The sequence below is a fragment of the Lissotriton helveticus genome, chromosome 12, assembly GCF_964261635.1.
Source record: "Lissotriton helveticus chromosome 12, aLisHel1.1, whole genome shotgun sequence".
Classification (NCBI taxonomy): Eukaryota; Metazoa; Chordata; class Amphibia; order Caudata; family Salamandridae; genus Lissotriton; species Lissotriton helveticus.
The window spans coordinates 147,555,352-147,578,739 of NC_136073.1; the positions used below are offsets into that span (position 1 = coordinate 147,555,352).

At 44.4% G+C, this 23,388-nt stretch overlaps 1 protein-coding gene across 3 annotated transcripts in view; it reads right to left on the reverse strand.

Annotated features, from left to right (window-relative positions):
• LOC144799564 (hydroperoxide isomerase ALOXE3-like) overlaps positions 1-23,388 on the reverse strand; it is a 422,558-nt gene that overhangs the window by 51,386 nt on the left and 347,784 nt on the right. For all 3 annotated transcript variants that reach the window (XM_078670933.1, XM_078670934.1, XM_078670932.1), the window contains exons 2-6: positions 22,222-22,426; positions 12,487-12,571; positions 5,242-5,364; positions 4,172-4,275; positions 1,252-1,424 (exon numbers count right to left, since the gene is read on the reverse strand). In XM_078670933.1, coding sequence (XP_078527059.1) covers positions 1,252-1,424; positions 4,172-4,275; positions 5,242-5,364; positions 12,487-12,571; positions 22,222-22,426 — 690 coding nt within the window. The remainder of the gene's footprint in view (positions 1-1,251; positions 1,425-4,171; positions 4,276-5,241; positions 5,365-12,486; positions 12,572-22,221; positions 22,427-23,388) is intronic.

Sequence of the window (23,388 nt, forward strand, 5' to 3'; positions counted from 1 at the left end):
ACACATTACAAATTAAAACAAACATTACCTAGAATGAGGTGTCCATATTTGAACTATAGTAAAATATGGCAACAGAAGGATGTGTGGTTAATAAGATACTCTGCATGACAACAGAATGTGGGAGTCGATATCTAGACAGGAAGCTCATTGTGGCCAACCTGTTTGGCTTGTCTGGCAGGCAGATTTTGCACTGCTCCATTACAATTTTGGGCTATCCGAAAGTACATTTTAAAGATAAATTCTGAGCTCATCATTCAGCTGCAGAAAGATGAAACCGAGTAACCTGGCCATTATAACCTTAGACTGCTACTCAAGGCCAGGGCATTTATAGACAGCAAGCTCTATTTTAGCTAAACATCTTTCCAATACTATGATTAGCAAAATCAACAAACCCAACAAGGTATGGTTAAAACACAACTATAGCCCTAACTTATCAGGCTGAACTCTTCACAAAGGGCATACCACACACACACACACACACACACACACACACACACACCTCTCTCCAGTCTCCAATATAATTTTAGACCTGCTGAGCCAATGCAACCTAAACACTAGTTAACATCAAAACTACAAATGCTGGTCTGGTCTCAATTGAAAAGAATGCAACATACTCAAATTACCAACACATATCCAGAGATCTGAGGTATAACGACTCACATAGGCTGCAACCCCCGACAAAGCCTGGTTAAGTAACTAACATTTATCTAATGATATTCTAAAACAAGCACTGGCAAAGTGAATAGGTCTGCCTTTTGACAGGCAGAGTGTCCAGAGTAACAAGAATTTTCAGTGAGAGAAGCTAAACTACATTTCATTTGTGCATCTACTGCAGTTGTGTGCATATAACTTTACTGCTATGGTCTGTGCTGTATTGCACTGTGTGTGTGAAAGAAGCTTGCACTCCTACTGAATGTGCTATGCTTTACCAGCATGCTGCTTTGAAAACCCCCAAAAATATAATTGTTTGCTGTACACAATGCATATTTGAGATCAAGAATGCAATATATCATTCAATGCACTTGAGAGATGTTAAGTATAGGATAGACTAGACAGCAAAAAACATGGGAACAGAGAGAAAGTCCTCTTGGCAGAAAGCAACCCTACATTACATGCAGGTTTAAGAGATAGTAACAATAGCTCTTGAAGACAGTTACACTGTCACGCCACACCTAAAAACAAAAGAAAGAGCTGGTGGACACACGCACACATGTTTGCAGGCCTATGGAAACCAAGATCAAATGTACATACCTGCAACTCCGCTGCAAGGTTAGTCTTTGGCCCCAAGATGTATGCCACCATGCTGTCCGTCACTGGGAGGTTGTCTGGGATTTTGTTGCACTTCTTGATCATCATTGGATCAACGCCATTGAGGAACTGGTACCCAAAGAATGCATCTTCTCTCCAGTGTTGGGACACATACTCTACGAGACAGAGCACAGTAATGTGAATAAGAATACACGGTATACAAAATATTTTCTACTTGGGAGTGCTATTATCCTTAAGAGGATAGGTTCTGCTCACGTACTTCTGTCCAGAATTTGCTGCCCTACTTTAGTATTTGTCCATTTAGAGCTTATTTTCCAGTGAGCGTTTTCTGTATTTGATGGAATTGGAAATTAACATGTCTAATGTTTGTAGTAGACATGGTACTATAAATGGAGCTAAATGTTTATTTTTAACAAAGGGAGCACAGAGCATGAACAGGTGTAGACAGACTCAGAACCTGCCTACCACAATTTGTCTAACAGCACGTGATGGGTTAAGCATGCGCACTCCAACTCAAGGAAGAAAGGGGAAGGGATGTGCAAAGAAGGAGGCAGCTGAGGTAAAGCCGGACTATAAGGAGACCACATATATGCCTGTAGGGCTCTAGGATGTACGGGCATCAGCACCAGGGAATAAGGGAAGTTTGGGAAGGGAAGCAGAGAGCATACACACCCTCCCCTCAGCAGGAAGTATTACCATGATGGGGGAAACCCCAAGCTCATGACTGGTGCGGCATCCTTTTAAAGTAACCAAATCCAGGAGGAGGCCTTGACCCCACCCCCTTGAAAGCCTAAAACACTGAGAACGGGGGTCAGTTGACTGCTCCTGAAGAAAAATGTGTGAGGGCAGCAACATCTCACAAAGGATTAGGGCTTCACCCCAAGGAAGGAAATCAGGATTGAAAGGTGGGATTTCGAGGGGGGTTGGTCTGAAAGGAATCTGATTTGGTTTGCCCAATGGCCTCCGACGGGCTTGGAGAGCCCGTCCGCCATTCGGAAACCCTGCAGTAATCCCTCGGCCAGCTCTTTCCAGCTAAGGGATTTCAATGGCAGGGTCCCACTGCCTTTCTGTGCTGGCCTCTCACACAAAGGCATCGGGAATCGGTCTTTGGTGGCGCCCAGCAGGTCCCCCATAGGTGCCCTCCTGTTGATCCCTGCACCCGGTGAGGTGCAGTGATGCACTGCACCTCTGCTCTTTGCAATGAGAGCATGCATTCCGTTGGGAATGCATGCTCCCATTGTAAAGTATAGGATTGCGACCAAACAGGGCTCGGTCGCATACTACTTCCTGGGCTAGAACCAACTACAGGAGGTCGCTCGGTTCCAGTTCAAACCGATGTCAGACGAACTCTGGTCCGTCCGACATCGGAATTGGGCCCTTAGTGTTTGAGGGAGGATTCGGGGCGAGTGACATTTTGTTGATTTGCTTTATGTTCACCACTCACCAGTGCAAGTTTATAAGTAAAGGCATTCTCTTCTGCGACCACAGGCATAATGTGGAGGAGTGTGGCTCAATGGTTAGAGCAGGCAGACCTTGATGCAGAGCTCTGGCCAGGGACCAGGGTTCGATTCCCGCCTCGGCGGGTCTCCGGCTCATTAATTCCCCTGACTGGATATTCTCGCCTCAGTGCCTGTTCTAATCATGGGTCCCACGCTGCAACTCTGGGCAATAGCTTGCTTAGTCTCCACAACGGCCCCAAAAGCGCTGGGATGCCTGGCTGCACCTGGGGGCTGCCCAGGAGTGGACATTTCCCAGGAAAGCCAGGAAGGGTTCCTAAGCGGTATACGGACAGCGCCGGGACACCTCCGGTGGAGGTAGCTGTGCGCTTTACAAATTACGACATTTTTTATAAGCGCACCACTCCATGGCGTTGTGTGTGGCACAAGTGATGTGACAGGAGAAGGCAGCCCAGCCCTCATAGAATGAGTGTTTGCAGCAGATATTCACCTTGAGCCCCACCGCGTTCAATGAGCTTAAACCCAAACCAATATGGACACCATAATTTCACTTAAAGTCACAAGAGTAGATTACAAGCCAGGTACACTGTACAAGTAGCGGTGCATATTAAATGATTTCCTCCACCAGTAGAAAGAGGTTAGATTGTGAAGTATTGTACAGTAAGCCACATCAGTGGGAACAACATTTGGTGAGTAATAAGGTGGAAGTGGGAACAGTCGCCTCAGTATCAATGGTGTGTTTGAGAGCGAAGCAATAATTCTGCCTGCTGAGTGCATCTCCAAGAGGAGAAGGTGTGGCGTTTCATCCAGAGTTGCCAGCTCTTGGACCTTTGGAAGTTCAAGTCCCAGTGTCTGCTCAATGTCCTGTGGAAATAGTTTAACCTCCTTGTGCTTAATAAAAGGCATCTGACCTGGTGTAATATAATTGGTGCTTGTTTAAAGGAGCTCAAAGCCCCTGGGCCAGGTAGCACTATAAAAAACTTAACAAAAAAAGCTTATATTTCTCAGAAGCACAGACAGTGGTGCTCCCTGCTGCCCTGTACTCAAATTCTAAGGCTATTTCTGAGGTTAAGAGATACTCCACGTTTGACAAAGGTATTTTAATGCATTGCAATTGGTTACCCAGGTGTATAAATCACATTGCTGGACCAGATTAAGCATTGATGTGCCTTGGTTTTTCAAAGGCCAAACTCACCCATTCCGCTGCTATGTACAATCAAACACTCTAGTATCCTACGAGCAGGAAAAAGAGGCAGCAACATTTCGAATAGATAACAAGTCAGCCAGCCAGATAAATATTCATACATCTGGGTGTTCGGTATTTGGCAAACCTTAAACTGAATTGTAAAAAGTGCTGCAATGCAAGTCAACCCTCAGAAGTCAGACTACTTAAAGTGAGCTAGACACACATTGTACACACTGCCTCGTCAAAGGAAATGTCTTACCAGAAGTAGCGGTTTTATGGGTCCATAAAACCCTCTCGAGGTCTTCAAATGATTTCCAGGATTCCTGACGTCCAAAAAATCCTTCCAGTTTGATTTCTAGCGTACTAGCAGAACGAGAGAAGATGGCTTTACTAAGAACCCTCACATTACGATAAGTATAATGCATAATGGAAAGGGTGTTTAAACATGGTGTTCTGTGGTTTTTCAAAAGATGGATTCTGACACTTGAACGCTGTCACTAGTTAACATGTGCGGATTGGGTCAAAGCAGTACCAAATTAGAAAAGCTTTGAAAGGTAACTACTAGAATAAAAGAGGAATAAGTCTATATGAAATACTTTTCCAAACTTTCGAAAATATTTAAGATACAAACATTTTCTAATGCAAGAATACTTCAAGGACAAAGTGGCGTGGGTTAGGAGTCAGAATTAGTAAATTATTTAACTGAAATAATTAATGACTGCAGTGTCTCCCCACCCAAACCCTCCTTGTTTCAGTGGTTGCGTAGTAAGTTCAGGCTTGACTTTATACACACCAAATCAATCTTTAAAGCTTCCTCTGCTATTGGAGTTAAATGGCTTAATTTCACATCGTCACCTCTGGGTAATTCAGCCAAATCAAGGAGACAGGATGAATGCAGATAAGAATTAAAGAATGCTTGTGCATAACATGCACCCATCATAACTGTGAACCGTTAGATGGCAAACACTGGAGGGAAACTTAGACATATAATGACCGAATTAGATTAGAAATAAGACCGAACGTTTTTCACCTCATTATAGTGGATGCAGGACGGGGTTCATTTTAAATGAAGCGCAACAAAATGGCTGCCCATTCGTACTATGGTTCTTAAAGCAGGAACCATGCTTTGTGAACACTGGACAGTCCATGGTAGCAGCTAGAGTAAAAAATCTTGACATTGTAAAGAAAACCTTGAGTCATGCAGGATTTCAATTGGAAGAGGCAACTATTGGGGTCTTATAAGAAGAAGACCAGTTGCTATAGAGGGTATGGCTCCCTTTGAAGCACCAACGTATATTTTTTGTGATCACCATAACACTCAATACTTACGAAGCTTTCTTCGTGAGGGCAAAAGTTAGCGATTTGGTGATGGAGTATTTAACGTTCGAGTCTAGTTCTGTGACGTTACCCACATCAATGCATCTTGGAAAACCTTTGTGGTACACTTTCCACCTGGCAGAGATCCAAGGATAGAGAAAAGACAGGAGAAAAGGGTCAATGATTACTTCAGTCTGAAAAGGGTTCTAGAAACTGGCAAAAAGTCTACCATTTGTATTACATTGTTATTCAATGAACAATCACAGGTAACCAAGACATTCCAACATGTGTGAGTGAAGGCTTGGGTAGTGTGTTGGGCAGAGGGGGGGGGGGTGCTTTGTCACATCTTAAATCCCTAGGTTTGGAACTAGAAGTCCAAATATTTTGCAAGCATTGCCTACTCTTCCTTGTTAAAATTTGATTTATACCCAGCGCAGTATGTCCTCCCTTTGTTAACTTCTGGACCATAAGCGCCTCTTCATGAAGTAGAAGCATAAAGGCTTGCCTTGAATAAAAAAGATATGCATATATTAATGGTACTATTGACTGCACCACTTGTATATTAACAAAGGACCACTGGACCTAGAAACTAGAGTGGCAAGGGAATTTAAAGGCCACGTTGTGTAGGGGGTTCTTTTGTGATTTAATAGTATATCTGTCTGCCCTATTTGCTTTTAATGTTTTTTCTTTTCTTATGCATTAATTTAACTAATGAAATCGTGCTTGCCTAATGTATGTAATGAACTGTTATGAATATCTGTTGTTTATTGTACATGTTCAAAGATTGTTTATTGAAATTTTAATTCGTCATTTTGTGTAGATCTTTCTTTATGTTTTTTATTAAAGAGACTGTGAACGTTCAATTTTAGTGTGGAAATTAACCTTTCACCATCACTGCGATTGATTTGTTTGTCCTTGCGGGAGTAAGAGTGTATGAATGCCTAGACAGATAGGGTATGGAAATATAGCAAGTCCATACGATAGTGTATACCCAGGGATCTTTCTCTGACCGGTTGCCTTGAATAAAACCCTCAACTGTTCTTTGATAGACCTCCTATGGGGTGATCAGCAACGATTCAGCTTCTGTTGCTGACCCATCACATTTGTTTACATATGGTGGTCTTTTCTTTGAGTAATGTATCACTGTATTGGATCTACAAATGGTTACTCCTGGAGATCGACATTTGCCTGCAAGTCCCTCTTGTCCGAGAGAGTTGTGAAGTAGATTGAGGTAGCCTCCTTAGTTTCTGCAAACAAGACTCCTCCTCCTGTTGAAGCTAGCTCCAAAGGCTGCAGGACATCTATGCTTGTGAATCAAGTTTGACATTTTGGCAGGTGAAATGTAGCATATGTACAGAGGTAGCCTTTTTGTAGACGCTCATGTGGTATGTTGCAGCTGTGAGTAATATGGTGTAGTATGATTGCATCATATTAAATCGCATTACACTAGAACACCCAATGTGTGATGTAGTGTGGGTTGACATGCAGGACTATATGATGCATGACATTCAGAGACGTGTTATGTATTGCGCAATGGGATATGGTGTGGTCTAGTACGATATGAGGATGAATAGTGGTGTATTTATTGGTCGCACTTGGTACGTGATGACATACATTATGTACTGTGGTGTGGTCTTGTATTAGATGGGGTTTAGTGCTATGTGGTACAGTTTGTATAAGATGTGATGCAGCATTTGGAGAGTTAGTGTTGAATAGTATCTGGTGCTGTGGTTTGTTGTGGAGTGGTTGTGCGCTGTTGTAAGGAGAATGTGGAATGATCTGGCACAGGGCTGAATGTGGAGTCTGGCTTTCTTCTACCCCCTCAGACAACAGGTCAAAGTGAGATGACCAATTCCAGCACCCTCCTGGTTGGCATATAGCCACACGTGTTTTATGCACAGTGAATCAAATATTTTAAAGATGGAGTTCCAGAAGTCTTCACTTAAAAGTGATAGGAAATAAAATTAGCCCCCTGAAACCTGCCATAACCTGCCCCCTGACAACACCACCCAACTGCACTGGACCGACCACCGCTGCATCCATTTCACCTTCAAGGAACCAATCATGCACCACCGCACCCAACAGCTGCCTCGCTGCTGCTGGAGCAAAGTCATCGAAGACCGGCTGACCACCACCCTCACCCAGAACCCACCCACCGACCCCACTAACCCAGACGCCGCAGCCCGCAACCTCAGACAGTGGATCGACGACTGCGCCAAAACCCTCGCCCCGCTCAGGAAACCCTCCAACAACCACGCTAGCAAGAGAGCCATCTGGTTCACCGACAAGCTCCAGACCTCCAAACGCACATGCCGGAAAGTGGAGAATATATGGCTCTACAAACGCCCACCAGACAACCACGCAGCCAACAAGGACGCCACCTGCAGACACCACCACCTCATCAGATTAGCCAAGAGATCCTCCTTCAAAAACCGCTTGGATAACAACGCACAAGACGGCAAAGAGCTCTTCAGCATCGTAAAGGAACTCTCCAACCCCAGCGCCAACGCCAACATCCCGCCCTCACAAGAACTGAGAGACACACTAGCCATCTTCTTCCACCGCAAGATCGCTGACATCCACGACAGCTTCAACACCATGACCACCCGACTACGCCAGACTCCACCTCCCTTGTGAACACCGCCATTCGTTTGACCTCCTGGTCCAACGTCAATGACGACGAGACACGCAAGGTCATGAACTCCATCCACTCAGGATCTCCGTCAGACCCGTGCCCACACCACATATTCAACAAAGCGGACGCAGCCATCGCACCCCAACTATGGAAGGTCATCAACATCTCCTTCGAAACAGTGACATTCCCGTAAAGCTGGAAGCACGCCAAAATCAACGCCCTCCTCAAGAAGCCCAAGGCGGACCCCAAGGACCCCAAGACCTTCTGACCCATCTCCCTGCTCCCGTTCCCGGCAAAGGTTATTGAGAAAATAGTCAGACAATTGGCCCGCCACCTGGAAGACAACAACACCTTGGACCCGTCCCAGTCAGGATTCAGATGAAACCACAGCACAAGACAGCCCTCATCGCAGCCGCAGACGACATCAGGCGCCAACTAGACAACAGCGAAACATCAGCCCTCATCCTCCTGGACCGGTCGTCCGCCTTCGACACGATCTGCCATCACACTCTAAAGACACGACTCATAAAAGCCAGAATCCAAGAGAAAGCCCTTGACTGGACCAAGGCCTTCCTCTCCGGCAGAACCCAGAGCGTCCGCCTCCCACCCTTCTGATCCGAAGCCACCGACATCATCTGCGGCATCCCCCACGGCTCATCCCTCAGCCAGACGCTGTTCAACATCTACATGGCCCCCCTCGCACAAGTGGCCCGCCATTACGACCTCAACATCATCTCCTACGCCAACACCCAGCTCATCCTCTCCCTGACCAAGGACCCACACTGCCAAAACCAACCTCCACGAGGGAATGAAGGCTATCGGCGACAGGATGAGGAACATCCGTCTGAAGCTGAACTCTGACAAGACGGCGGTACTCATCCTCGGACCCACCCCCTCAGCCTGGGACGACTCCTGGTGGCCGACCACACTGGGAACAGCACCAACACCCACGACCATGCACACAACCTAGGATTCATCCTCAACTCCTCCCTCTCCATTTCTAAGCAGGTCAACGCAGTCTCCTCCTGCTGCTACAACACCCTCCGCATGCTCCGTTGGATCTACAAGTGGATCCCTACCGAAACAAGAACGGTGACACGGGCCTTCGCCAGCAGCAGACAGGACTAAGGAAACGCACTCTACGCAGGAATCCCAGCCAAACACCTATGACTACTACAACGCATCCAAAACGCCTCCGCCCGACTGATCGTCAATGTCCCCTGCCGCAGCCACATCACCCCCCACCTGAGAGACCTACACTGGCACCCCGTCGACAAGAGGATCACCTTCAAACTCCTCACCCACGCACACAAAGCACTCCACAACGCCGGACCAGCCTACCTGAACAGCAAACTCAGCTTCTACACCCCCACCCGCCAGCTCCGCTCTGCCAGCCTTGCCCTCGCCGCTGTCCCCTGCAACCAACGAACAACCTCCGGCAGCAGTACTTCTACCTCGCCGCCAAGACCTGGAACACCCTCCATACCCACATACGACAGACCCAAGACCTACTCGCCTTCAGAAGACCCCTCAAGACCTGGCTCTTCGAGCAGTAGCAGAACCCCCACCCCTCCCCTCCCCTCAGCGCCTTGAGACCCTCACGGGTAAGTAGCGTGCTCTAAAAATACTCAGAATGATTGATCGATTATGGACAGATGGTCAAGCCAATGCTCCAGTATGTATACCTACTAAGTTACCAGGGTCAGCAGAGTTAGACTGGAATCACCTTCTGGTATATGCATTTGGCAAGCAAATAAATATACAATGATATGAAAATGTTGGCAACATATAACATCATTGAGTATCCACAAATCACTATCATAACCCCTATTTAAAAGCTGCCAACTTGGACTTCAGATTTTAAGTTAATGCCCGCATTTTTTGTCCACATTTACCTTCACATATCTGGTGAGATGGCACAGTATCTGTTACTATGAAAGTCATGTTATGGTGCTGTACAAACTAGTCCTTGTGGTCGTGGATGATGTAATGGGGTTATGAACAGGGTGGTGTAGATTAAAGTTGTACTACGGTGAGGTGTTGAATCGAATAATACAGTATTTTGTTATTGGGTTTTAAAGCGCGAACAAGACCACCACGGTATCAGCACTGTACAGAGACCTAATAAGGGTTGCAGTACAGTAAAGCATCCATTTCTAATGATACACTGCACATAGCAGTCGAAGATGAAGGTACCAAAACAATAGGATGCAATAAAAAATATCAATAATATACAGCACAAAACTGGGTGAATGACATTTCTTATGCAAAATCGACAGATTTTATTCAACATGTTTCTCTAGTAGTAGGGCTTTTTTTTATTCTTGAAGATCCTGAAGGAGGGAATTGTTCTAATTGAGAGAGGTAGGGAGTTCCATGTTCATGGAGCAGATCCAGCGAAAGTGCAACCTTGCGTGACGTCTTACTTTTTTCTTTTTAACTGGTTGGTTAGAATATGATGAATTTAGCACTTCTAGAAGCCCTTTCTCCGCCCGATAGTTTGATCATATTCATATTCGCCATGCATTTAGGACAAACATTGCATAAAGCATTGTGTGTAATGCATGAAACTTTCAATTGGATCCTAGCTTTGACTGAGACAGTGGAGGGTTCAGAGTGAAGGAGAAATGCAGTCAGTGCTGGGTGCGCGTTAAAAGTCTTGCTGCTGCATTTGTCACTTTCATTGGGGCAGGGCTGGCTTTCAGCAGACCTAGGAGTTTTGAGGTCTACAATCACTGTAAAGGGTTTTATTTTTCTTAGTAGGAGCAGATGTGTTTTATTGATTGGGGTTGCAGCTTGTTTTCAAGCTTGCATGTTTAGCTTTCAGTCTAGTATGATGCCAAGTGAGGTTACGGAATAACAGATGATTGGTATGCAGTTTAGCGATTTGAGAATATAGGGCCATGATGGCGATTGTTGCGGTCTAATGGATGGGGAGAAAAAAATTAATCTGTTTATCATCAGATTTAGTTTTAGATGGTTAAGTGCCAGCAGTCCTCTGTTTTTATTAGCGTATCATCCAGTCTCCATATATCCTTGAGAGGAGAGTTTGATGTAGAGAGTTGTGCATCACCAGCGTACATGTGGTACGATATTTTTAATTGTTTAAGCATTTCCATGAGTGTTTCCATGTATAGATTGAAGAGTGTTGGCAAGATTGTAGATCCTTGAAAAAAAGCTCCTGTTTATAGACACAGATAGGGTGTTGTCGATTTTAACTTGTTGTCTGTTCTGACAAGTAGGAGGTGAACCAGTGGAGTATTGCTCCTGATAAGCCCATTCTTGATTCAAGAGTTTCTCTGAAGCATTTATGGCTGGCCATGTTGAATGCTGCTGTTATATCCAGAAGCATTAGCAGATAGGATTTGTTTGGGTCTAGTGAAATTTGTATATTAAGAATGGAGACTTCAATATTGTGTCCAAGCCTAAAACCTGACTGGTGTTCGTCAAAATTCTTGATGTGTTTGCGTAGTTGCTCATGGGCGCATTTTTCAACCAATTTACCTAGGAAAGGCAGATTGAATATAGGTCATAAATTGTTAGTCATTCTGGTCGGTGCCCATTTTATTTTTTTAAGTAGGGAGAAACTTGGCCCCTTTTCAAGCATTCCAGGAGGGATCCTTGTTGGAAAGAGGTGTTCACAATTCTTGTCCATAGGGGAGTTAGGGATGGATCTCTTTCAGTATGTCGGAGGGAATGGGATCAAAGTGTGGGGTGGGTTTCATGGACAATGGCTTTAAACGTTGAAAGACCAGCTGTGCAGATGTTTGGCAAGGTATGGAATACTGCATGCATTTGTATTTTCTACATACAATTTTAGTGGTAAAGAGAAACAGTAAAAGCTGGCCCACCAGACCATAATACAGACCCACAAACCCCGCCACCCCTCCCGAAAAAAACCAAAAAAAACAGCCCACACGCTCCTCTCAGAGCAGCCTTTTGGGCACTGCCAGGTTGCCCTAAAGGTCACTCTGACCCAGACAGGAGCAACTGCCGGGCCGATCAGTTGTATGTATGTCTATGTAGAGGTGCTTATTAGCACAAAGCTCAATGGGGAGAGTGCTGAACACAGAGTGGTGAATACCGAGGCAAGTGGCAAATGGTACATTTTGGAAAATGATCCCAAAGGGGAAAAGGGGAATTGGGTGCCTAAGGTGTGGTAATGTGGGATGGGATCAGCACCATTTCTATAGTATTTTATTTATAAGATTGCAGTGCCCCTTAAATATTTCTACTAGGGATAGCCCACCTGCAACAATACACATTGATCAGTAGGCACGGTAACTCATGAAAGTGAAGGTAAGTAACCAGAGTTATTGTTTTACAATATTCAGATAAACTGTGGTATTGAATGATTTCCTCTGTGGGTTATCACTGTTGACTGAAGAAAACCCCATCCCCCCCCCCCGGGGAAACAAAAACTTCCCTTAAATGTTACTTAATATTTAACTGAAAGCTAAATTATAAATTACTTGCGTTAGTCTGTATAAATTGTCATCAATAAAGTGCTGACCGTAAAAGTCCTGTAAGGACTGGCTATGAACTACAGGGAGAGAGATTTTTGTACCTCAGTTGCCAAAGTGTTAGCACAATATACGTTCACATAACATAGAATAACTCACTTATAGGTCTCTCTTCTTTTGTTCAGCTCGTTCTCTCGCCACCTTAGGAGGAGGGGGTTGTGATCTTCTGCAGAGGCCAAGGTAGCTGCTCCAAATTTTAAAAAAGTGATGTTTAGGGAAGCCTTTCATTGAATATATGGAAAATATCATGCGAGAACAATAAAAATCCACATGAGATAGAATCTGATGCCTATCAAATGCAAAACAAATGTGATTCGGGTGACATCAACTTGTCCCAGGTATAGAAGAACAGGACTAACGGGTAACATTCGAAATTACCCAAGGACCAGTTGTGGTACATTTCACTTCTATAAGGTGTTCAAGCTTAGTTTGGTTACTAGCCTTCTACCATCTTCCTTGAAAAGAAAAAAACAAAGGATACCGTGGACACTGAAAATCTGTTCACCATACTCCCTCATAACCACCCCTCCCAGAGTCTTTTTTTTTCTCCATACAGGGACACATTGGTCACCGGTATTAATATTCAGATCCCCATACAACACCAAAAAGGTCTTCCAGTACTTCAAATGGACCTTAATATGGAGTGGACAAGAGCCCTGGTCCTAACATATGGGACTACTGCAACATCAACTTTGCTAGACAAACTTATTGCCAAGTTACAGACTCAGGAAGCTTAGATTATACAAGAACTCCAACAAATGTTAAGACATATTCAACCTCTCCTGAATGTTCACTGGCTTCCGCAGTAATTTAGGACCAAATCTAAGGTTCTCTTCAGTCCATGAATGCAAGAGGGGCAAAAGTCCAGTATACTTGCAGAAACTGGCCCTACACTGCTCTTCATCCAGAAATCTCTCCTAAATCACCCTCTTGATTTATTCAGGACTATTGAAGAGCATGAAACATGACGGATCCATGGCAGTGCAGTACCCTAGATTGTGGAGCACTATCAACCCATACTTGTGAATTGAACCAAACACTTATGATTCAGAAGGGCATATTCCCTATTAGGAGATGCTTTTAACAAATATTAGATTGGATCCTAACCTATTTTCCCCTTTATAGAACTTGTACTCCTATGTCCTCTGCATTTGAGCGAATTGAATGACAATGTGGTGTACTGCCGTGCACACACAGATTTCTCACTGCACCTTTATAGAATTTCTTTAGCAATGTTCTGTGCTGTTTGATACATTACAGAGTTCTGATGGAATGTTCTTGAAGAGTCAGCTGGACTTTGGCACGAAAAGCTATGGTGGTAAGGATATGAAATCTTACTTCGAAATTCTCCCGGTGCTGAACAGTCTTCCATTCCACACAAAACCTAGTGCTCTACAAAAGTCAGGGAAACTAGCAAGGTGCTTCTTTGTGAGATTACTAGTATAAAGTTAGTACAGATGAGCTGGGGTGCAACAGACTATTTTATTGGTGTATGTAGAGCACACCACTCCACCTCCCCCCCCCCCAAAGATATCGTGGTGCTGAAAAGCATGTGTGGGTCAAGCTAGGACAGAGACTAGGTGAAGTCAGATTTACAGTTTCTTGATAAATCCAGAACTGAGGAGGTGGCAATGATGTGGAGGGATAAGTCATTTCAGGCTTTGAAAGCGAGGCAGATGACCCAGCCACAGGGGATGTGCGAGAGTAGAGTTTGGTTGAGTGAAGGAGTCTGCTCTCATTGTAAGCAAGACGACATTAAGCATGGACTTGTTTCAGCAAAACAGAATATATACACATTAAGGACATACACGTGTTTTAGCACATTGCGAGTGTAGTTCTGTAGCCACAAAGAAGAAATGATTTACTTGCGACCACTTTTTCATAGTTTTATATAGCGACATCGACCCAAAGGTATTAGACTGCTTTACATGAGCACCAGTTACATTACACAAGGCCTCTCATTTTTGTTGGGCAGGGGGAAACCAAGTAACTTGCCCAGAATACTGAGCAGACACAGAGACTAGAACCTGGGCCCCCCCTCAGTTTCAAGGTTGGCAGCTCCAGTCGTTATGCCACACCCCTTCCCCAACTTACATTATATTTTGCACAGTATGGTTACATTACCTGTTAAAGAAAGAATGTATGTTTCACTCCCTTCATTCTATCTACTGTGGTCTAGACGGATCTGTGCCACCTGTTTGCCACATAGCATTGCTGTTCACCTTAACCAAATGAAGGGCTGAATGCTGGTCCCTCTATCCATGAGAAAGAGAGAGTTCCCAATTGGAGTGTGGCTGGATCCTAGAGAAGAGTGGTTGTTCATCCCTAATCCATATCAGGACTGTATTCAGAGTTAGACTGACTTTCTGGCTCCTGCACAGATAACCAAAGCTGCAGGCTAGTATCAAACAATATTCAACCACCTACACATTTGCTTTCATAGATTCTAAAGTGTACCATGTAATTACTTTCCAATATTTGATTCTATGGAACAGTTCAAATCTTAGCCAGCCGTTCAATGTTACCAGGTGAGCCACAAGAACAGAAGACCCATCATTTGACAACTTTAGGGTTTTCCTGCAACGGTCTGCTGGCATCGTTTTGAACATAACAATTATAACTTAATTATAGAATTTGGTTGACTGGTGCAGCAAACTTAAGTCCATGTGATCTGGAAATCTTCCCTGATAAAGAATTCAAGTCAAACATCATAAACTATATAGTACATGTATTGTGCATCGATGCAACTTTTCCCATCAGGGAAAGAGCTTTACATAACATTCATCAAATATGGAAAACACAGAAAAGACTCCAGAGAGAGGGCAGGGCACGATTCTTCATGGCCTTGGCTGTAGGACATGATCCAAGTGTACGGGTTTTTGGTCAAGTTGAACTGTTTCTTGGTATTTAGGAAAACAGACAAATTAATACAATATCTTGGGTTGGAACTATTGTATACAACAAAAAAGATAACTATTCCTGTATACCGAATATCCAATATGTCCTGCCATAGACACTGGTTGCACCCAGATACAAGCCATCTAGTATTAGTTCTGGAATAATTGTCTCACACTATCAATTCACAAGAATGTTATAACAAAGATTTTAAAATCTATACACTAGCATTCACATGCAAGTGATGGCTTACAGGAGATATGGTAAAACATTGGTATGCTAAAATAAGCTACCACCCATTGGGGGGTAAAGAACCCTCATTGCTTACTTAAAGTGTTAGGAATTACTTCTAATTTCCCTTTTGTACACAAACTCAAAATGTACCACGAGGAGGGATTACGGCGGCAACATCCACTGGCTGGAAGGAGTTGAAAATGCAAATTAGACAAAAAGTCCTCCTATAGAAAACCATCTGCTTCCTCAAAGTTAAATACATAGTCAGCTATGAGGTCAATAAAAGGTAGAAGCCTTTTTGTAATTATGATTTACCCTTGACATTTATCATTGTTACAGGAATGTAGAACAAGTGTTTAATGGTTTAGGAAAGAAATATTGCAATGTCTATTAAAATGACCTTAAAACTGTAATCAAAGTATTGCAATACTTAATGCCAAGTAAGTCTAAAAACGAAATTGTAAGATAAAAAATACTGTATTAGATGGGGAATGAAGCTCTACAATGGTCACAGTTTGCTTCAAAAGTAGGTTAGCAATAAAAAAAAATTTAAAAAAAAAAAGTCGCACACCTGAAATAGTGCCTCTTGAATTGCTACATAGTTGGTAGAGTGAGAACGTGAGTTTCATCTTCCAGGATATCCAGGATTCATTGCTTCTAATTTTCAGCTCCTCCAGAGTCTGTATCTTTATTTCAAACCAAGATACACCTACACTATATCAAGTCATAGTTTTGAGATTAGTCTTATTTTTATATCCTGTACATGCAGTGCAAGGATGTACCCTCTTTTTAATAATGTGCAATGCTATGTTCATCCTTAGGTTCTTTATGCCTGCCTTAAAGTACTAAATGTTCTGGGTTCTTATATTCCCGTTATGTTTTATGCTTGGAGGACAGACATGTGGCAAATTTATTAGAAAAGACCTGACATTTGTGCACCTTTCTTACGCTCGAAGGTAAGAGATATCAGTCACGTTCTTGTCTGTATGAATGGTAACTTTCGGTCCACAAATGGTAAACAAAGGATGTAGCGAATGAATTCAATGCTGCACTGCCTAAAGCAGTCACTGCACATAGACTATACATAAAACATGTTTGTATACCTGTGGTTCTCAATCACACAACCTTTATGAGGTAGTGTCCAACCAACCGACACACTGGTAGACAGGACGTGAATTTGGGGTGCTGGACACAGCCCAAACAGGACTTAAAGGAGTCTTTGAATTTGGGGCACCTACAGCTGTTCCTCATGGGAGTGCTGTTTTAGAGGAACACACATTGGACACGATCCCCTAGAGATTGTGCTATTGAGAACCACATGATTGTGGTATGAATAATCTACTTGGACTCATGCCACGGATTCTATAACCGGATGATATACGCAGTGGACCCTGAATGATCTAATTTTTCATCAGGACCAAATATTGAACCACATGTGTTTTTTAGACGTTGATACTATTTATTTAACACCAAGATGATACTTGCATTCCCAGGGATTCAAATCTCAGGCCCTGATGAAGCCTTTGTTGGGTGAAACATGTTGGCTGTGTTGACCTGCACCGCACCTGAAAGGCCAGGCACCAGCAACAAACACCTCAAGTGCATCCTGCTCAGCACCCGCTCCGTTCACAGACACGCCATCGAACTTTGGAATCTGCTCGACACAACATCACCAGACGTCGCCTTCCTCACGGAAACCTGGATGAACGCCTCCTCAGCGCCAGACGTCGCCATAGCCATCCCAGACGGATACAAGATCACCCGGAGGGATCGCGTCAACCAGACCGGAGGAGGCATCGCCATCATCCACGGGAATACCGGCCGCATCACGAGCAACTAAGACGACACCTTCACCGCCGCCAAACACCTTCACTTCCAGATACACACCGACCCCAAGACCACCCTCAGAGGCACTCTCATCTACAGACCCCCGGGCCCACGCACACAATTCAGTGAAGCCATCGCAGACTTCATCAGCCCGCACGCCCTAACCTCCCCAGACTACATCCTCCCAGGAGACCTCAACTTCCACCTGGAGAACAACAACGACAGCACCACCACCCTGCTGGATAACCTCACCAATCTCGGACTCAAACAATTGGTGAACACCCCCACCCACTACGCCGGCCACACGCTTGACCCCATCTTCTCCTCCAGCAAGCACATCTCCTTCAACCACTCCACCGGACTTCATTGGACTGATCACAGCTGCGCCCACTTCAGCTTCAGGAGAACCACTTTAAGAAGATACTTATCTAAGCACCACTGTTAACATATCGCCTACTACCTCATATATGTTTGTTGTTATAATGGCTATTATAATGTCAATCGGTAATTTGTAATCTTTTTATGTTAAGCGCTCTGATACCCACGGGTCTTGTCCGCGCTATATAAAACTCTAAATAAATAAATAAATAAATAACCACGACCCACCACCACCCGCAACAGGTTCCCCGCAGGAGCTGGAGCAAGATAACCGCCGACCAGCTCACAACCTCCCTCAGCCAGAACCCTCCCGCCAGCACAACGGACCCCAACGAAGAAGCCCGCAACCTCACACAGTGGCTCAACAACTGCACTGACGACCTCGCACCACTGAAGAACCCTCCCAAAAGACCCGGCAGCAAGAAAGCCTCGTGGTTCACCAACGAACTCAAAACATCCAAGAAAAACTGCTGCACCTTCAAAAAAGCCTGGCGCCACGACCAGACTACAGAAAACATGACTGCCCTCAAGAACGCCACCCACGCACACCACCAGCTGATCCGCACCACTAAAAGGACAACATTCAAAGAACGACTAGACAACACCCACAACAGCAAGGAACTCTTCAGCATCGTCAAAGAGCTATCCAAGCCCAGCGCCGGAAACGACGTCACACCCTCGCAAGACCTCCGACTCATTTGCCTGCCCCCACCACATCTTCAACAAGGCCGACTCCATCATCGCACCCAAACTCCGGGACACAATCAACATCTCCTTCACCTCCGCCACCTTCCCGGGGAGCTGGAAGCATGCAGAGCTCAGGGCCCTTCTGAAAAAACCGACAGCAGACCCCACCGACCTCAAAAACGTCCGCCCCATCTCGCTCCTCCTTTTTCCTGCCAAAGTCATCGAGAAGACCGTCAACAAAAAGCTCACCGCCTTCCGAGACAAATGGATCCCTCGACCCCTCACAGTCCGGTTTCCGAGCCAACCACAGCACCAAGACCGCCCTCATCGCAGCCACCAACTACATTAGATCCCTGCTTGACACTGGGGAAACAGCTGCCCTCATCCTCCTGGACCTCTCTGCAGCGTTCAACCCAGTCTGCCACCGCACCCTAATACAGCGCCTCAGCAACATCGGAATCCAAGAGAAGGCACTGGAATGGATCATCTCGTTCCTCGCCGGAAGAACCCAGAGAGCCAGCCTCCCCCCGTTCAGATCCGCGGCCACCGAAGTCATCTGTGGTGTACCTCAAGGATCCTCACTCAGCCCCGCCCTCATCAACGTCTACATGAGCTCCCTCGCAGACATCGCACGCCAACACAATCTCAACATCATCTCCTAAGCTGATGACACTCAGCTGATCCTCTCCCTCACCAACGACCCTGCCACCGCCAGAGCCAGCCTACACGAGGGAATGAAGGACGTCGCCGAATGGATGAAGAACAGCCGCCTGAAGCTGAACTCCGACAAGACGGAAGTCCTCATCCTGGGATCATCCCCCTCCACCTGGGACGACTCCTGGTGGCCCCCCGCCCTGGGCACCACCCCCAAGCCAACGGACCACGCACGAAACCTGGGCTTCATCCTGGACTCCTCCCTCACAATGACCAGACAAGTCAACGCTGTCTCGTCATCCTGTTTCAACACCCTGTGCATGCTCCGAAAGATCTTCCGTTGGATCCCCACCGAAACCAGGAAGACGGTCACCCAGGCACTCGTCACCAGCCGACTGGACTACAGGAACACCCTCTACGCGGGAACCACTGCCAAACTACAGAAAAGACTCCAGCGCATACAGAACGCCTCCGCACGACTCGTCCTGGACATCCCCCACCACAACCACATCTCCACCCACCTGAGACCTGCACTGGCTCCCCGTCAGCAAGAGGATCACGTTCAGACTCCTCCCCCACGCACACAAGGTTCTCCACGACCTGGGACCCAAGTACCTCAACAACCGCCTCACCTTCCACACGCCCACCCGCCAGCTGCGATCGACCAGCCTCGCCCTCGCCACCGCACTATGCATTCGCAGAGCCACCGCCGGAGGAAGATCCTTCTCCTTCCTGGTGGCCTGGTGGATGGAACTCCCTCCCCATCCACCTACCGCTAACCCAGGACCATCTCTCCTTCAGGAAGCAACTCAAGTCCGGTCTTTTCGAGCAGTAACTTACCCCTTCCCACCCAGCGCCTTGAGACCCTCCGGGTGAGTAGCGAGCTATAGAAATTATTTGATTGATTGATCTTGGAAATATCCAATAAAGAAAAATATTGCATCAATAATCAAGACCCACGAGCATCCGTTTATGTTAAATGTCTTCATCCATAACTATGCTGCCTCTCTACTTCTGGTATACAAAAGGTGTATAAATGGTAAATGCATATTTGCAGCTGGGGTTCTATACACTCAAAATCTTGGATCATAGTATGTTCCAGGCCTTCACTGCCATACAGGAGATGACCAATGAAGGATTAACCATATTTTTTTATAACAGATTTATAATAAATATTAGAATTATAATAAAATGCAGGTATTTTTTTCTGAAGGACATCCATGGCTTGTGTAAAATTCTCTGATTCGGTGAAAGGGATAGATATATTTCATGGTTTGTCCTTAAGTGTAGTTGCATTCTGGCGTCTTGCTGTATTCTGAAAGATTTGCTAGGTTTGATTTTAGGAACTACACACGGCTACAGTTTTTTGGGATGTCTAGGATTAATTGGAAGTCTTCTGTGGGAAATAGGAGTACTATACATTAAGCACAGAGAAGAAAAAATGTACAGCCTGGTAGAAGTTGTCTTCCAGCTGGCTTTCTCCAGACTGATAGTTGTGTCTTCTAGGTCAATATTCAAAAGAATAGAGCTCAGACCACAAATCTGTACCACATGCATTAAAGGTCTCAGGTTATTTACTTTAACACTGAATTTGATCTGGAAGTAAAATTCATAGATTGCCTTATATAATCAACACCCAATGCTACTTAAAACAAGTTTAAGTAACAAGCCCAAAATACGCAGTTGAGTTAGAGCTTTATGAGACTTGTGAAAGCAAGCCAACATTCCCCCATCTGTGGCTTCTTGGAGTACATTGGTTTATTTGTGTATGGAATTTGTAGATCCGATCCATTATGAATTTAGAAAAACACCTATTTGACTTCAATGTAACACCTTTACCCGTATAAAATGCAGAATACACCACAACAGTGCATTCAAGCTGCAAAACACAATTGATCCAACAAAAAGGTGGGCGAAGGTTACACTAAGTGAGTAAAGTTTGGCATATTTGAGAGCCTTAAGTTGAATTTGGCACTCATTTTTTGTTTGTGACCAAATTTCCCCAAGGCATAGCTAAACCCACAGTGTGGAATGGGGAAGGTGATTGAGGGGTGGGATGTCAGGCGGCCTTGGGTGATGGCAGCAGATAGTCAAATGAACAGGATCCAGGAAAATGTGCTGCCACAAAGGGCTGTTAACAGATCAAATCAAAATCCTTGCCAACATTAAACTTGAAAGGTTTTGTTAAACAAATCCATTTGAGAGTTCAACCTTGCAAAGCTTTGGAGGTTTTGCATTTCTCTGCTTGGGCTGTAGATAGAGCCTTGTACTGGGTTGAACTTTGGGACGGTTTAAACTAATTAGTCACAACTGATGAAAATGGATTCTTTGGGAGCCAATAATATTCAAACGTGGGACTATGACAATACCTTTAAAAACTAAGATGGGCATCAATTCAGTGTAAAGGTAGGAACCTCTGAACCCCTTTCTTTCAAATCCCTTGATCACAGATTATCTGCAGTTTCATAAAGCAGCATTAGCCTTACTTCACGCAAATTTGTTGCTATGGTTTATTCAAAATTTTGCTAAAGTAATTGAATTAGAACTATGAAGCATACTTAAATGCATCTGCCTCCAACTGGCATAGCCAGCCAGTGCGATGTCTCTAAAGGAATCATGCTACAATGAGATGCATCCTAATAGAAGGAGGGTCTTTATTGCCTTGAGGTTGGTGGTGAGCGTTTTTTACATGTGGTGCATATAACCCTTTAATAGGATGGTATTGAATGTTCATCCTCCAGCTGTATCATCAAAAGCTCGACTCATGAGACAGACATCTAATTTTGTCTTCTTACATCTCAATTATCAGGACATACACAAGCAGTGCCTAATTGTTTGCAAAAAAGTGATGAACCAAAGAAGGCGTCCCTACTCCTCAGATAAACAGTGAAGAAAACTGATTTGCTTCAGCTGGCATCTTAGAGAGGACTCAGGCTGCATGAAGAAATAGTGCAAGCTTGGGTAACAGAGGCCATTGCATTCGTTTGTTGTAAATGTATCAAAAGTAGTGTAAAGGGTATCTTTGATGTTGGGATACTTTGCCAAAAATAGATTAGCAAGCAAGATAAACTAGAACTTCTAAAAATTAAGTTTTACAAGTTTAGTAAGACATCAGGTGTGTGAATTAGGTGCTATGTTCCAATTTAAGTCGTGCTCTACCTGTCCCTTCAGGAAGCTCCACAGTGAGGTATCCCTCGATCCAGCGGTAGCAGGGGAAGTGGTAGATCTTTCCTGTAGGAGATTCCACAGTAACTTGACTGCAGTACCAGCTGTCCTCGGGGAAGAATGAAAAAGGCTCCTTGTGAAGGCGGATGAGCTCAATATCCCCCAAGTCCTGTTTTTCATGAATGTGGTACAAGTCAGTCTGAAAAAAATATAATATACATAAAAACACAGAAGTATTATTTTGGTATACAATTTTTGATTTAGATGTACCGGCCACTAGAACTTTTAAATATCAGCAAGAATGATATTGCTCAATTTCCCCAATTTTTCCAATTCTTCCCAAACAATTGGAAAACTTTCACTATTACAAGTTAATCATATCCAAAGCAAGTGATTGCCCAACCATGGAAGAAATTCCATTTACATATCAGAACTTGATTACCAAGACATTGTTTTCGCAGTCTCCGTTGCTAATTTGAATTGAAATTCCATTTGCCCCTGCAGTCCTAAGGGGTCCAGTGTCCAAACAAAAGATGCAACAGGACCTAGAAAAAGCCGTTCAAGAACTAGATATCAGGTTATTCCGAGAGAAAATAAAGTTTTATGAAGTGTTGGGTAGTTAACAAAACTGCTAAAATGGAAATTGTTTGATTTTGTAGAAAAGTTAGTTATTTTCCAAACTCTTTCCAACAATATTGAGGACACTGGACAGTTCGGAGCAGACCATTTAACATTCAAGAGCAATGCTGTAAAGGATTTTAATTCACAGATGACCATTGACAAGACTTTGGTTACTTCAGAATAAAAAGCACAGATGCTGGTAAGAGGAGCAAAGAGCAATACCCCTTCAGAAAGACCATTTAGGTAAGCTCCAGATCAAGGAAAACCTTCATGGCAAATATATGGCGATGCCTCCACTGGTTGGTTAGCTAAATTTGCATAACCCTTACGAGAGACCGTAAGACCGTGTCAAACAAGTCTCAAGGGCCCTTCCTTATGACCCCTTGTTTTTAGACATTTGCCAGTTTTATGCTGAAGCTTTTCAAAACATTGGTGCATTCAAAGAAAAAACACTAACCATACAGGCGTGTGTGAAAAGATGCCATACACAAAATCAGTTCTTACTGTAATGTCTAGTATTTTATACAAAAAATTACAAAC